We start from the raw sequence: 15,188 nt of genomic DNA, 5'->3' as shown, positions 1-15,188 counted from the left end.
AGCGTGGAGAGCCGCCATTAGGTGACCAAGGCCGACACATGCTAGCATGTTGGAGCCTTTAAAAATGAAAACGAAAACGAAAATGTACACAAGTTGGCTTGGAGAAATCTGTGTGTGCATTGACTGGCCAACCTCACATTGATAGTGTGAATGATCTTAGATATGCTACTTTTCAACAGCAGTATGCACCCAAGATACAAGATAAACCCCTTGACAGAATTAAAGGAATGAACCCAAGTACACTAGATCCTGGTCAGTTTGTTTTAATCAACAAAGCTCTATGTTGTAACTATGTTGCATATGTTTGGAAGGATGCATACCTTACAAATCCTTATAGTGCACCACCTGAAGGCCATCGCTGGGTACAGAAAGACAACAAATGTTCTATAAATTGGTTTGACTGTGATCAGGTTCCTCGGAGCATCATGTCAGTGTTAGAAATGGATTCCTTACGACAATATGTGGAAGAGGAGGATTTGGAACCAGCTACTATGTTGCGTGAATCAGATGGATCTGATGATGACTGAGAGTGAATAAGTATCCATCCATCCATCCATCATCTAATCCTGTGCTGCCATATGAGAAGCGTAGAAGCCCAGCTCGGCAAGTTGGTCCTGACATTTAAGATGACAGTGACCAGCCTTAATCAACCCTGAGTGGCATTATGTGAGTAATAACCCCAACTTCCCCTTGGATATAAACTTTCACCAGCTCAATCCGATTGGAGGGCCTTAATTACCCACTAAACCACCAGGCGCCATAATTTGGTTACATGGTTACCACCCAGCCTGGTAAATGGTTTCCTGGCATACAGGAAACAATTTGGCTTGTCAGTGTAGAGTCACCCATAAACAGAAGGAAGAGGAAAGAATGACGGAAGGAAAGACAGAAGAGGAAGGAGGGAAAGAAGGAAGAGGAAAAGGCAGCCACCCGAGAGCAGTACCACATCACACGAGTGGATGGTGAGCGCCCACACGTACCACCAGACATAATTTTGATTTTGATTGTGGTTGTCATATTTTATTTGACTAAAGGATATTTTGAAAATACAATGAAGAACCAATGAGTACTACTTATGTTTGTGTTTTATGGTACAGTACTAACATGATTATTAAATTAGTTGGTATTATTAGAATGCTTTGCCCGACTCTTATTTGGTGTGGAAACTGTTTTTACTATAGTTTAGACAGTGCTCCTGATGGGGCAACATAGGATTGCATGATGAATAAATGAATGAATGAATAGACAGTTCTTATGCATCAACACCACCAGCTTTGACAATCCAGTCATCCATTTAAGTTCATAACTTGCTAAAAAGAGAGTTATTAGTTAATTTCTCAGGAAATTAAAATTAATTCATACACTCCCTCTAAATACAAATATAATAAATAAAACCAATTTGCATTTATATTCAATTTAAAGAAGAAATGGCATTGATGATGAATGGTGATGGATGGAATATTTCAGTTTGTTGTATGCTGATGATGGAGTACTACTTGAAAATACTGGACAAGAACTTGGTAGACTAGTGCAGAGCTTTGCTGATGTCTGTGAGCGTCGTGCCTTGAGAGTAAATGTAGAAAGAGTAAAGTGATAGTTATTGAGAAAGAAGGTGACTCCCAGTGCAATGTTATGGTGAATGGACAAAGACTGGAATTGGAGAGAGAGTTCAAATACATGAGTACAAAGAGAGAAAAGAGAGGAAAATGTGCAAAAGAAGTGGAAAGCTGAGTGACACAAGGAAGGAAAGTAGCTGGTGCAATGAAGGCCTTGATAAGAAACAGAGACTTGAGTGTTGCAGCTGCACGAGGCTTACATGAAGGAGTATTTGTGCCAACATTAACATATGGATGTGAGACTATGGTGTGGCATGAAAATGAAAAGACAAGAGTAAGAGCAGTGGAGATGGGACTGCTGAGGAACATACGTGGAGTACAGAGAGTGGATACGATATGAAATAATGTGATTCGTGAAAGATGTCGAGCAAGGAAGTCTGTGGACACCAGAATCGAAGAGAGTGTACTGAGAAGGTATGATCATATGGAGAGAATGGATAACAATAGTGTGGTGAAAAAGGTATATCTGAACCAATTTGAAGGAGGGAGGAGGCGAGGTTGGCCAAGGAGAAGGTGGAGGGATATGGTGGATGAGTGTGTGAGGAACAGAGGGTTGGAAGTTGGTGAGGCTAGGGGACTGAGAAGAGATCGGGCTGGCTGGATGAATATTGTGAGAAGAGGCACATGATCAGGGATTTGGAACCCCTTTTTAATGTGACAGCGTCTGGATTGACTCTATTGGATATGTTTATATGATGCTACAGAATGTGGTGAAAGTTTTTGGTGTATCAGATAGGCTACAGCCACGATTCTGGGAACTTGATTGGTGAGCGAATGGAAGCGTGGCCCATTGGATTGGGCAAATTTGGGCTGTCTGGACATTGCTACTCCTCACCCTGCCCTAGGGTGGGAAAGGAGGTCTGGATGATGATGATGATGATGACACCTTATTTATATTAATGGTATGAAAACTGTTTGAGTAACAGTATTTTAAATACCTGATAAAAATATATCTCACGAATATACATCATCATGTGGTATGACAGTAATCTAAGTCTATAGTATATTTTGAGAAAACAGCCCAACAGAATTTTGCAAGACGTTCGGTTCCATAAACTAGACATATTTTCCTATCACAAAACCTTTTGGCACTAAAAAGTCAAATAAACCTGTATGGGTTCTGGGTCTCTATGTTGCAAGTCACAGTGAAGAGCTATGAAAAGGATGCATGGCAATAGGACTGCTGTAGTCTACCACTTACGTAAATTTTGCTGCAAAAGAATGAAAATGTGTACCAAGTTACATCAACTACTGTAAAACTTTTAAAGTGGATAAGTGAGTAATAAGCCTTATCTGCTCCATGTCGTCCTAAATGATAATGGTAGCCAGTAGAAGGGCAAATTCAGCCTGCAGTCTACTGGATTTATGTATGGATAAGCCTGCAGCCACAAGATGTATCTTGGACTTATAAGACTTCAGTACTTTACTAATCAGATTGTTCAGATGCTTGAGGATGCAAAAGTGGATATATGTGGACTGACTGAGACTAAATGGGGTGGTGAAAGGGTGAGAGAATGGGAATATGGTTTAGGTATATGTGTGGGAGTTAATGAGAATGAGAGGGCAAGAGAGGGAGTATGTCTGATAATAAGCAAGAAGTGGAAGGAGAATATAAGAGACTATGGAACAGTAGGTGCAAGGATTGTATGGGTGAGGATGAAAGTACGTATACAAGCGTGGGCGATTGTATGTGTGTATGCTCCGACAGAGGACCGAGTGGCAAGAGTGAAAGGTGAGTTTTGGGCAAGAGTAGAAGCATGTTTGGATAAATTTGAGAGGAGCGAGAGAGTGCTTTTGATTGGAGACATGAATGGCAAAGTTGGGAATGTAGGAGTGGTTGGTCAGTGGAGTGTGCCAGTTGAAGTAGATAGGAATGGTAGTGCTATGGTGGACATCTGTGCTTGTAAGGGGTTCGCAATAGCTAACACCTACTTTCGGCATAAGATGATCGACCGGTATACATGGAGAGTAATGAGGAGGATGGATGGTGAACTTGTTGAACGAAAGGCAATGATAGGCTACGTGTGTGTGGATGAGCGAATGAGAAGACAAGTGTTGGATGCAAGAGTGTGGAGAGGGTGGGGGAATGGAATCTCGGACCATCACTTAGTGATGGCCAAGGTAAAGTTGCAAAGAAAATGGTTGAGGAGACGAAGGGGAAGACAAGAGGAAACAGCTCCTATGAGAAGAGTGGAGAATTTGCAAGACAGTGAGAAAATGGCAGAGTATAAGAGCATAGCAGAAGAAAGATTGGGAAGGTATGAGCTAGAGCAGATGGAAGGGGCGGAAGACGTATGTAAGATATTCATGGAAGAGATAGGTGCAGCATGTGAGGCAGTTTGTGGAGTGAGGAGATGCAAGGGTGTGCAAGGGACAGCATGGTGGAATGATGAGGTGAAACGAGCTGTGGAACAAAAGAAGAAGGCATATAGTGAATGGTTAGCGAGTACAGGTAGGGAAGAAGATGAGAGACAGAAGAGAGAGAGATATGTGAGCAGGAGAAGGGAGGTGAAGAGACTGATGAAGGAGAGTATGAAGAGTTTGGGAGGAATCTGAGTGTGAAATGGAGGGGGAGGAAGAAATTGTTTTGGATGGAGGTAAAGAAAATAAGGCTTTGTGAAAGGGGAAATAGTAGGGGAGTGAAAGATAGGAATAATAGATTGTTGGTGGAGGAGAGAGAGAAATTGAGGAGATGGAAGGAACACTTTGAGGATTTGTTGAATGTAGAGAGTGAGAGCAGTGCGAGTATAAGTGGTTGGGGAATGGCTGGGAGGAGAGATGAGTGGAGGGAGGAAGAGATCAGTAGGGCGGAAGTAGTGGAAGCAATGAAGATCAAGTTGGGAAAAGCCCCAGGAATTGATGGAGTGTGTGGTGAAATGCTGAAGTATTGGGGGAGAGATTATTGTGGAGTGGATATGGAAGTTGTGTAGATTGGCTTGGGAAGAGGGAAGGGTTCCAGAGGACTGGAAATCAGGTATAATTGTTCCTTTATACAAAGGAAAAGGGGAGAGAGAAGTATGTGGTAACCATAGGGGTATTTGCCTTCTTAGTGTGACTGGTAAAATATATGGTAGAATACTCATTGATAGGGTTAGGCATATGACAGAAGAGCTGGTTGGTGAAGAACAAGGGGGATTTAGGAAGGAAAAAAGGATGTGTAGATCAGATATTTGTTCTAAGATGTTTAGTGGAGAAGTATCTAGAGAAGGGAAAGTGTATGCTGCCTTCATGGACTTGGAGAAAGCTTATGACAGAATAGATAGGCAAGGTATGTGGAAGGTATTAAGAATATATGGAGTGGAGGGGAAATTGTTGAATGCTGTGAAGAGTATGTATGAAGGAGCTAGGGCTACAGTGCGAGTGGATGGTGACCTGAGTGAGTGTTTTTTATCTCAATGTGGGACTGAAACACGGTTGAGTGATGTCTCCATGGCTGTTTAATATATACATGCATGGGGTTGTAAAGGAGGTGCAAGGTAGGGCAGTGGATGTGGGGGTGGCTCTAATGAATGAGGGTGAGATTTGGAAGATTCCGGTGTTGCTGTTTGCTGGTGATACAGTATTGTTGAGTGAAGATGAATGGGAGTTGCAAGGTTTGGTGAATGAATTTGGGACAGTGTGTAGGAGGAAGAAGCTGAAAGTTAATGCAAACAAGAGTAAAGTTATGGTGTTTGAGAGGAATGAAGTCACAGAATGTACAGTGAGGTTGGATGGTGAGGATATGGAGAATGTGAGTGCATTCAAGTACTTGGGTAGTGTGATGAGTAAGGATGGAACTTTGGGGGATGAAGTGCGTGAAAGGGTACAGCAGGGAAGAAAGGTTGTTGGTTCACTGAAAGCAGTGATGAGAAATAGGGAGGTGAGTATGGAAGTTAAGAAGTCATTGCATGATAGTATTGTGACCCCTACCCTGACGTATGGGAAGCGAGGCGTGGACCTTGCAAGAGGGGAACAAGTCAAGAGTGAGAGCAGTGGAAATAAGCTACTTGAGAGGAGCATGTGGAGTGACGTCGAGGGACAGGTTGATGAATGAAGAAGTGAAGGAATGTTGAGGGGTGGATGTGGATGTGGTTGAGAAGATTAGGAGAAATACACTGAGGTGGTTTGGACATGTGGAGTGATTGGAGAATGACTGACTGACTAAGAGGGTGTATGTAGGTGAGGTGGAGGGAGGGAGAGGGAGGGGTAGACCGAGGATGAGGTGGAGGGATGGAGTTGAGAGGTACTGTATATGAGGGAGGGGGGGGTGAGTTGGGGGGAGGGTAGTCAAATGGTGGGTGAGAGAGAGACTTGGAGGCGTTTTGTCTGCGGCCACCGGGATTCGGCTGTCGGGCTATTTTTTTTTGTGTGTGTGTGTGTGTGTGTGTGTGTGTGTGTGTGTGCGCGCGCGAACCACCTTGTTGTGGTGGGGGGGCTTGCATGTAAATCTGGTGGGCTATACCAGCATGGGGAGATCCCCCCCAAACTCAGCAGAAGGACAGAGTTACCCATGCTGGAGGGTCCTTCAGTGAGAGGTCAGACTAAGTGTTCCCAGGTCCCCTGTCTTGTGGATTGCCCTTGGTTGGGTCAAGGTTAGGAGAGTAAACCCCAAATGAAAAATCAGTGAGTGCAGTCCCACAGATGAGGCTTGACTGACAAGAGCTGCTGGCAGACTCCTGCAACCCTGCTCAGTAGATGGTCGTCATGAATCTCCATGCCACTACCACAGGCTGGGAAGGGCCAAGTCATGTGGTGGTAAGGACTGCGCACCTTCACCATTACACTAAATCCATTCATTGCACAAGCCCATTGCTATACTCACCTCCCATCCCATGATCTTACTAAGTAAAGCAGCTGTCATCTTCTGCAGCAGAAGGACAGCTTTAAGTGTGTGTGCGTGTGTGCATGATTGCATGTGTTTCAATGGTTCTTTAAAAAAAAAAAATCCAATATTACAATATTTATTTAACTACACAAACACTGGACATTCATAATACATCTGTGCTGAAGACATACCAATATTATACCAAATCTCAACATGTATATAAAATTTATGTCACCTATGACACTAATTAAGACATTACAGTACCAATACACTGAACTTATTTATGTACTTAAGGAATTATAAACTGAACTAATGAATACACTTCAAGGAAATATTACAAATCTTTATTCTATATGTACAGTACAATTCCATGAAGTCAACTGTTCTTCCATCAGCATCACTTCACCTCAACCTAGTCTCTTATGAGTGAAATGGGTTTCTCTCTCTGATCATATATCAGATAGGAAATAATATCCTATACATAACTGCTCATCATCCTCTGGGAGCTTAAACTGTAAGTACTGAATTAAGCACTGGGATTACCACATCTCTATAATGAAACAATACAAGGAAGGGAGTTTCCAGCCTCCTGCTCCCACCTCTTTCAGTTGGCTTTTAACAGCACGCTGAGAATACCAGTGATACCCTTGCATCCCCATCCTCTGGGAAAGACTAATGCTCAGTATTATTATCTCTTCTCTACTTGCAAACTTAAATGAGGCAGAGTTATTTTGTAACTAAATGTTTTCTGGTTAAAATTCACTAATACTTGAAGACTAATGTGTAGAAATTTTTTGGTGAAAATCGTGAACATAAAAAAAAAATGAAAGACCACTGCTGTAGTAACTGCTTCAATTTAATTATTAATACCACTTTCATTTAGCCTTAGCAAGTACTGTACACAGGATTTTGTAGATGCCTCTTAAGAAAATAACACAATAAACGCTTTTTACAAACAGCTCGCATCTCTGATGGTTTCTAACTGCAAATGTATACACAATACTTCAATAGTACCTGCCAGACTTTATCTTACTAATAACTGTGCCCATGTTTCTTTACTCAAGAGCATTGTCCCTGTCTGCTCCAGCTGTATCTGCTTCATCTAGGGATGAGAAGTTTAGGAAGTGGGCTGGACGGTGAACTTCGTGGTAGAACTCCTTGGGACTGGCCAGCTGAAGGTCATACTTCATGTTAGGGTCATGGCGCACACCCATGAAGTTGTAGTTCCATGAGCCTTGCAATGGAGTCATAAACAAGCCTAGAAAGCGGTCAGAGAGTAACATTTGAACTTTTTCATAGTGAGAGGGTAGGTATCCTTTAGGGTTATTGCCCATGTCCTTGTTGTTGCGGCCCCACTCAAAGCCAGATGGAGTCAGTTTGTATGCCTGTAACGAGCATGAACCAGGGGTAAATGAGCAAGTGATAACAATGGTTCTATCCGTTGTCCAAGAGCTATTGTCTGCCATGACTGTGGCATGCGTGGTGATATCATGAGGAGACAGCTGAGGTAATTCATTTGGCTGTGTATGAATCCAACCCAGAGGTTCAAGCTCATTTAGGAACTCATGACTAGGTAACTTGTGGGGCAAGTGAACCATCTGATGAGTTCCCCACTGAGGAGGCATCACAATACATCGAATCTCCTTAACTTGTGGATTGTCTGCTGGACTGATACCATACAAGTAACCTGCAATCTGAGTGCGTAGATCAGATATGATGATAAATTTCTTCAAGACATTCTTTGGCAAAATATATGTAAACCCAGTCTCTTTTATGTCATCTGAGGAAACATAGATGTAGTTAGTGCGCAAGTGAAGATTTGTTGCTGATATTGCACGCACCCGCCATTCCGTCTTGCTACTGAATGTTGCAGTCTCATAGTTGCTGGTTGTAGATGTGATGATTTCATCACCATGCTTATTTACCGTTCTGGTGGTTGTGGCTGTTAACTGAGACTGCTCTTTTGTCTGTTTTTCAATCTCAGCAATCTGTTGTCTTTGAGCTGAAGGTGCACTGATTTCCATACCAAGAATTATATCTCGAATCTCTGACTGTGTGAGGGATGCTACATTTACATTATTCTTCTTACCATAATCTGCTAGAATGAGATCTTTCAGTTGTACTTCCACTTTGACCCAGTCTTCATCTGTGAGAGAAGGCCAAATATGATGTGGTTCTGTGATGGTAGTTTTATCTGGTTTTAAGAGGACCTTTGTTCTATCATTGTTCACATGAAGTGCTCTCAAAATCAGGATAAGGCGAGAGAATGCAGTGTATGATGAAATATTCTTCAGCCAATCATCATACAAGTTGAAGAGAACCATCTGTGGCTCTGTAGCCTTTAGGATAAGATCACCAAACTTTTCCACCTTGAGACAGGCTTGGAATGGCAGCTGCAACTCTGAACCTTTGATGACAATGTTGGGAAAATCAAGCAAATGAACTTCAAGAGGATCCAACATACCTTTCCTGGTCACAATGATTTGCTTTGGCTGTTCTTCCACTGGTAGTGACCTAATCAATGCGGCAACTTCCTCAGCAGTTTTCCACTTGGCCAACTGACCAAGACGTTTCTGGCCTGCCCACACAGATGTATGAATGATCTTTAGGAAGAGCTGCCCAGTACGAGGATTGAAGATGAAGATTGCACCATTGATTGGCTTTGTGGTTAGATTACCTTCAAATGTTTTATGAATGGTTACTCTGTACACATTTGTGTCATCCACAAACCAAATGATCTGATTGGAGAACAGTTCACCATAGTTCTGTGAGGAAAGGTAAGGCTCAGTGGGCTCTGAGGAGTACAGTTGCAGCCCCTTACGGATTCGTTCCCTCAACACATACAAAGCTGGATTGGCCTTCATGATTTTAGCCATTGCTTGTTGAATGAGAGGCTTTGCTCCAGGGAACCAGTTTCCATATGCACTGTGCAGGTTGTAGGCAAGATCAATGGCAATCAGTACACCTGTTGGTGATGGGTAAAGTGACATGTTGTCAGTGGTGTAGTCTAAGAACTTAGCTCTTGCATATCTTTCAACATCATGGGAGTCATAGTCACCCCACCTAAGCTGAACATCAATCCAATACTTCTGTGTGGTTGAGCCATCCATGGTGTCCTTGGAGTCTGCCAGAAGTGAGGGTTTTGAGTAGTTCCATTTGTAAGCTGCAAAGAGCAATATGTCAGCACACGATGAATTCATCTTGTAAGACTTACGTGGATGGATGGTCTCCTTCTGAACCGTCTCTATTTCAAGGGCATCCAGTTCTTGATCAAACACCTGACAGAGGTCCATTACGACAGACTCATGAATCTTCTGCCATAAATGGGCACGGAAGATCTGAATGAGAGAAATTTTAAGGGTTGGAATCTTACCATGCATGAAGATGCCAGTCAAGTCAAGCTGCACCTGGAAACCCACATACACATTTGCTCTGTTTATAGTTGGTGACCACCACAGAGTAAACCTACGATTGGGAATCTGGTTGAGACCAGATCTCTGAGCATTGGTTAGCTTCTTGTACTTCATACTCTCTTCAAAACCAGATGCTTTTTCCCAGAACAAACCCTCCCAGGTTGGGAAGTAGGTGCCTTTGAAAAGTGTGTGTTCCAATATACCTTCAACACCTCCCAATGCTTGTATCATGTCAGTTCTGTAGTTGTTTAAGTTCCAAAGTTTCCCATCATGACGCTGATGAGTCCACCAGAATGGATTCTGTTTCAGTACCTGATACTGCTTGAATTCAGTACGGATTCTCCAGCCTTTATCATATGCCAGTGTATGACGATCTTTCTGGAAGAGAGTGTTTATCCTGGGAATGCCACGGTCCCACGAATCCTCCAAATCTTCAAGAGTGAGCCGCCGGTTCTGTGCTGTTGCTTCTTGTCTCTTCAGGGCATACTCAGCCCACACCCGTTGTGAATCAAGGAACTCTGTCTCCCATGGTTGGATATATCTGTACAGGTTAGGAATCAGCTGATCCTCATCATGACTCATACCAGATCTGAAATGAGTTATACCTACATCTGTCTGTTTGCTCCAACGTAAATCTGACTGAGGGATAAGAACATGACCCATTGACAACATTCCCAATCCTCCAAGTTCCTTTGGTGTATAGAATACCACAGGGGGAAATCTGGAGGGCATTTTTGAGTTTAAGCCAATCTTGATACGAGTCTGTATCTTGTTCTCACATTTGACTAGCAAGTCTAGGAGTTCTTGAGTGTTGACTACCGATTCCCTGTAGTAAGTCATAAGGCCAATCAGAGCTGTGTTCCACTTGTTGACAATTTTGGTGAAAGTTGTAGATCCAGAGGCCATGAGGATTTGTCTAACACGGTTATGGAACCTCTGCATGGATTCATCATCCACACGCAAAAAGCACTGAGAAGTTCGCTCCTTTGTCACTTCGTTCTGCAGATTCCATACTCCATCTCTATGCTTGAATTCCTCATGTGTCATGCGGCACTTGGGCAGGATTCGGCATTCAAACCCAGACATGTTGAAAAGAAGGTTTGGATTATCCTTTGAGTACACCGAGACAAATGAATTTTCCCACGTAATTGTGGTCACTGAACGAGGCAGTCTGTTTTTGATGTCCCAGAACACTGCACGGCCAAGGTTGACATCATGTTTCATCAACCTCATCCTTGCATCACGTGGCCAGCATTTCTTGTTGTTATAGCCAACAATGTTCTCATTGTTTGGGTCAGGATGCTCTGTCAGATACCGTTGGATAAGGTCTTTTGCCTCCTCGGCACTGAACCGGAAAAAAATGTGGATCCTATCAATGTAGCGAGAGTACAGTCTGATGGGGTGCTGAGTCTCTGTACTAACATCCTGGAAGTTAAGGAAGTCATTGGGCATCTGAGGAGGCCCTGCCATGTCAGCAGAACGTTTAAGGCCCAGAACCAACAAGTCCATAACCAGCCCATAGTATTGCACAATGAAAGAGGCAAACTGGAGACCACGGATGATGCCATAACGGTTGGTGTGATTCATATCCTTGTAGTTGATGTCAACATTGTTTTTGGCTGTCATGTAATCAGCAATGTTGTGGTCCACAATGAGCCTAAGGAGTCTGTTGAGCAAAGTAAGATCAATCTTCTCATACAGCTTTTCGTATTTGGACTCAAGCATGACATTGCACTCTCCATCTGCTGTGTCCCAAACATCAGTCAAGTTGTTAATGCCCTGACACCATTTATAAACCAACAAAGGTGGTGGCTCAGAATCACCTGGTTTCACCCATGGAGGAAATAGACGTCGTTTATCTGCCTCATACCACAGATACTGGTCCAAGTAAGCATCAGTGATTTTCTCTAAGGGTTCAACATCATAAACAGGAATCAAGTGACTATACAAATCCATGAACTCAATACCCACTTCCTTGAAGGCTCTCTGGGTGAGGAGGTGACGCTTGATGCGGGAGAGGGCCTCATGGGGATTGTCATATGCCTGTTCAATGAGACCCAGTTCCTCTCGCTGAGATTGGTTAAGGCGTGACTTTACACTGTATGCTTCCTTCAGTCTCTCAAGGGCTAGGATAAGCAACTTGGTATCATGTTTGTAGGACAGTGGTGGGAAGGGAATGGGAGCAAAACGGCGAGATTCCAGCCAGTGAACAGTGGTGGTATAAATGGCCACAGCTTCTTCAGGACTGATGTAGGGTCCATCCTTCTGATAGTTGTGTTGACGTTCCTGCTCAGATTTGAGATACAAGCGGGTTAACCTCCCCATGTTCTTCTTACACACAGTCTTGTCAACAGTAGCACCTCGCCGGATTCGCTCACGATTGTAGTGGGCTGTGTTTGTCCACCAATCGGCTTTCATCTTGACATATCTGAGAATCATGTTCTCAATTGGTGTGGGAAGACCTGGCACCTTCCACGGAATGTTTGCCTTCCAACATCGCCAGGCTTCAGACAGGTGCTGAAGGATGGTACGGGCCTTGTTCTGTTTGATTCCCTCTGGCATCATGTCCAGAATGTCATGCATCACTGAAGCTCTCAGTTCCAGGTCAAAGTGGGATTCTACACGCTGTTTGGTCACAGTCTTGGCCACACCCTTGCTGTGCCTGCCCTCAAACTGACGTGAAAGCAGGTTGCCCAGCCAACGTTCCAGCAATGGGGTGATGCCTCTCATAAAGAAGAGCCACACTCGCCAGCCAGGTGCCCAGAACCCACATCCTGGACCCTTACCAACCTGTCCAGTGTTGAACCTGTAGTAAATAACATGCTTCAGATCCTTACACATCCTGATTTGTCTCATGAGCTTGTATTTGTACCGATACATTCCTGTTAGTTGGCCCACATGTGCAAAGATGTACTGGAGTCCATCAGCCAACTGGAAGGCATCCACATTGTTTAGGCGGTACTGTACATGAGCATCTACCACCAGCTTTGTCAGACGCAGAATCTCACGACACAAGTGGAATGCATTACCAAACCTGGATTTCTTTCTCTCTTTGGTGGTAAGGGTCTTCACAGGTTTCAGATTGAAGTTGTAGTCTAGATGGAGGTAGTTAAGGTTCTTGCGGTGGATGAGAAGGTTAAGCATATTGTACCCCTGTCGACAAACCTGCAGTCCCACCTCCACCCAGTCCAGTGTGGTAGTCTGGAAAAATTTGGTGGCCTTAAAGGAGCGGAAGAGGTAGCGTTTCTTCTGAGCCTTTGGTGGGCGGTGCTTGAGAGCATTCAGTACGTAGTACTTAAGCAGCTTCTGGTACGATACACGAACCTGAAAGGATAATAAAATCATATGAACATTAAAAAAAAACGTGTATTTATCTATCTGTCTGTCTAATCTATCTATTTGTCAAACTACCATCCAATCCTCAACACCCCTTAAGAAGCATGGGAACTTAGGGTTATAGTCCTTAGTCTCAACATGTAAGGCAAGGGTGACCAGTCACTCACTTGCGTGGCATGGTATTACAAGCATTAAATACCAATCTCCACTTGTAAGTGGCATGATATTATGAGCATTAAACTACAATCTCCACTTGGACATAAACCTTTATAGGGCACATTATTTGGTTTGCACATCTTACCAATATATACAGTATATATATTTTTCCTATGCAAGGAAGAAGAACAAAAGGCCAAGAGCCTACAATCTATTCCCTCCAAGAAAAAATAATAACAAGATAACAGACAGCCAAGCTAAAGAATCGTTCATTTTGAGATGCCTGAACACAATCCATTTGAAAGATTGGAGATCATAGGCAGGAGGAAACACACAGGGAGACAGTTCCAGAGCTGACCTGTTGTATACATGAAGGACTGGGAGTAATAGTTAACTCTTGGATTAGAGAGTTCAACAGAAAAGGGATGAGAGTTTGTTGCAAGTTAGGTGATATGTGCCCCCAGTAATGGTGGAAGGATGCAAACAGACACTTCAGAGGAGCAGTGACCATTGAAGTAGTGACAGAGAAGAGATAAAGATGCAACAGTGCAGCAAAGAGACAGAGGTTGAAGACTGTCAGCGAGAGGAGGAGAGTTAATGAGACAAAAAGCCTTTGACTCCACCTTGTTGAGAAGAGCTGTATGTGGGGAGACTCCTCAAACAAAAGTTGTATTGCACTCTACACAGAGAAAGGGTACAGCAGGGAAGAAAGGTTGCTGGTTCCTTGAGAGCAGTGATAAGAAACAGGGAAGTGAGCATGGAAGTGAAAAAGTTACTACATGACAGTATTGCGATACCAACTCTAACGTACGGAAGTGAAGCTTGGACATTGTTGGAAGGACACAAGTCAAGAGTGAGAGCAGTGGAAATGAGTTATTTAAGAGGAGCCTGTGGAGTCACGTGGAGAGACAGGCTGACGAATGAGGATATAAAGGAGCGTTGTGGTGTGGATGTGGATGTGATAGGAAGCGTTATGAGGAACACACTGAGAGTGACGAAGAGAGTGTATGTGAGTGAGGTGGAGGGGGGAAGAGGAAGCGGGAGGCCGAGGATGAGATGGAGGGATGGGGTGGAGAGGTATATGAGAGAGGGGGGTGTGAGTTGGGAGCAGGGCAGTGAAATGGCGGGGGACAGGGCGACTTGGAGGCGATTTGTTTGTGGCCACCCCAAACGGGATTGAGGCGTCTGGCAATAGATAGATAGATAGATAAAGTCAACACCTGTGCAGGGGTAAAGAAAAACACGGAATTGGCTTAGCGCAGACCAATCTCTTGGAAGCAGATTTTACAAAAGAGGTATCATATTTTCGGGCATAAAAGGCGCACTTTTTTTCCAAAAAAATGTCCCAGAAAATCATCCTGCGCCGTATATGCTCAAGGTCAGGCTCTGGGTAGGCTTGGGCTACTGGCAAGTGGTAGTTTCAGTGTTGCAGGAGGACTTCCGGTACCATAAACAAACTCCAAACAGCTTCCTTACAAAAGTGTTTCCCAAATTTCTTTAAAATTATTAGTAACTAAATATTATAAATTACAAATATAGTTCTACATGTGTAATTATAGTAATAAATTACAAACACAGTTATTCAGTGCATAATTATTCAGTACATAATAAGCAAACCTATGTCCACAGCAGCAGTACACTGTTGTTTGTTTACATCAGAGGACAGCGATCAGTACAGTATTGCCGAAACAAAAAAATACCGGTAAGTTTTGGCGCAATATACGAATGCTGTGGGTATCTGTTATGGTCATGAAATAAAATAAAAATAAAATAAAACATCTATTTGTACTATAAATAAGATCTTCACTGTTCTGTGTTGATTGTGTTTACTGGCAGTTCATTATAATAAAAGATGTATCGTAA

The 15,188-nt window shown here is 43.2% G+C and overlaps 1 protein-coding gene across 1 annotated transcript in view; it reads right to left on the bottom strand.

The window, feature by feature from the left end:
- Nucleotides 1–6,543: 6,543 nt before the first annotated feature.
- Nucleotides 6,544–15,188, bottom strand: part of Prp8 (pre-mRNA processing factor 8) — a 100,156-nt gene continuing 91,511 nt past the window's right edge. Inside the window, exon 8 of the mRNA XM_080272985.1 lies at nucleotides 6,544–13,157. Within this exon, the coding sequence (XP_080129111.1) occupies nucleotides 7,476–13,157 (5,682 nt within the window). The 3' untranslated portion in view covers nucleotides 6,544–7,475. The remainder of the gene's footprint in view (nucleotides 13,158–15,188) is intronic.

This window comes from Coenobita brevimanus, chromosome 52 (genome assembly GCF_032717465.1).
Source record: "Coenobita brevimanus isolate Jiangsu-jjx chromosome 52, ASM3271746v2, whole genome shotgun sequence".
Classification (NCBI taxonomy): Eukaryota; Metazoa; Arthropoda; class Malacostraca; order Decapoda; family Coenobitidae; genus Coenobita; species Coenobita brevimanus.
This window is presented reverse-complemented; position numbering and strand designations above follow the sequence as displayed.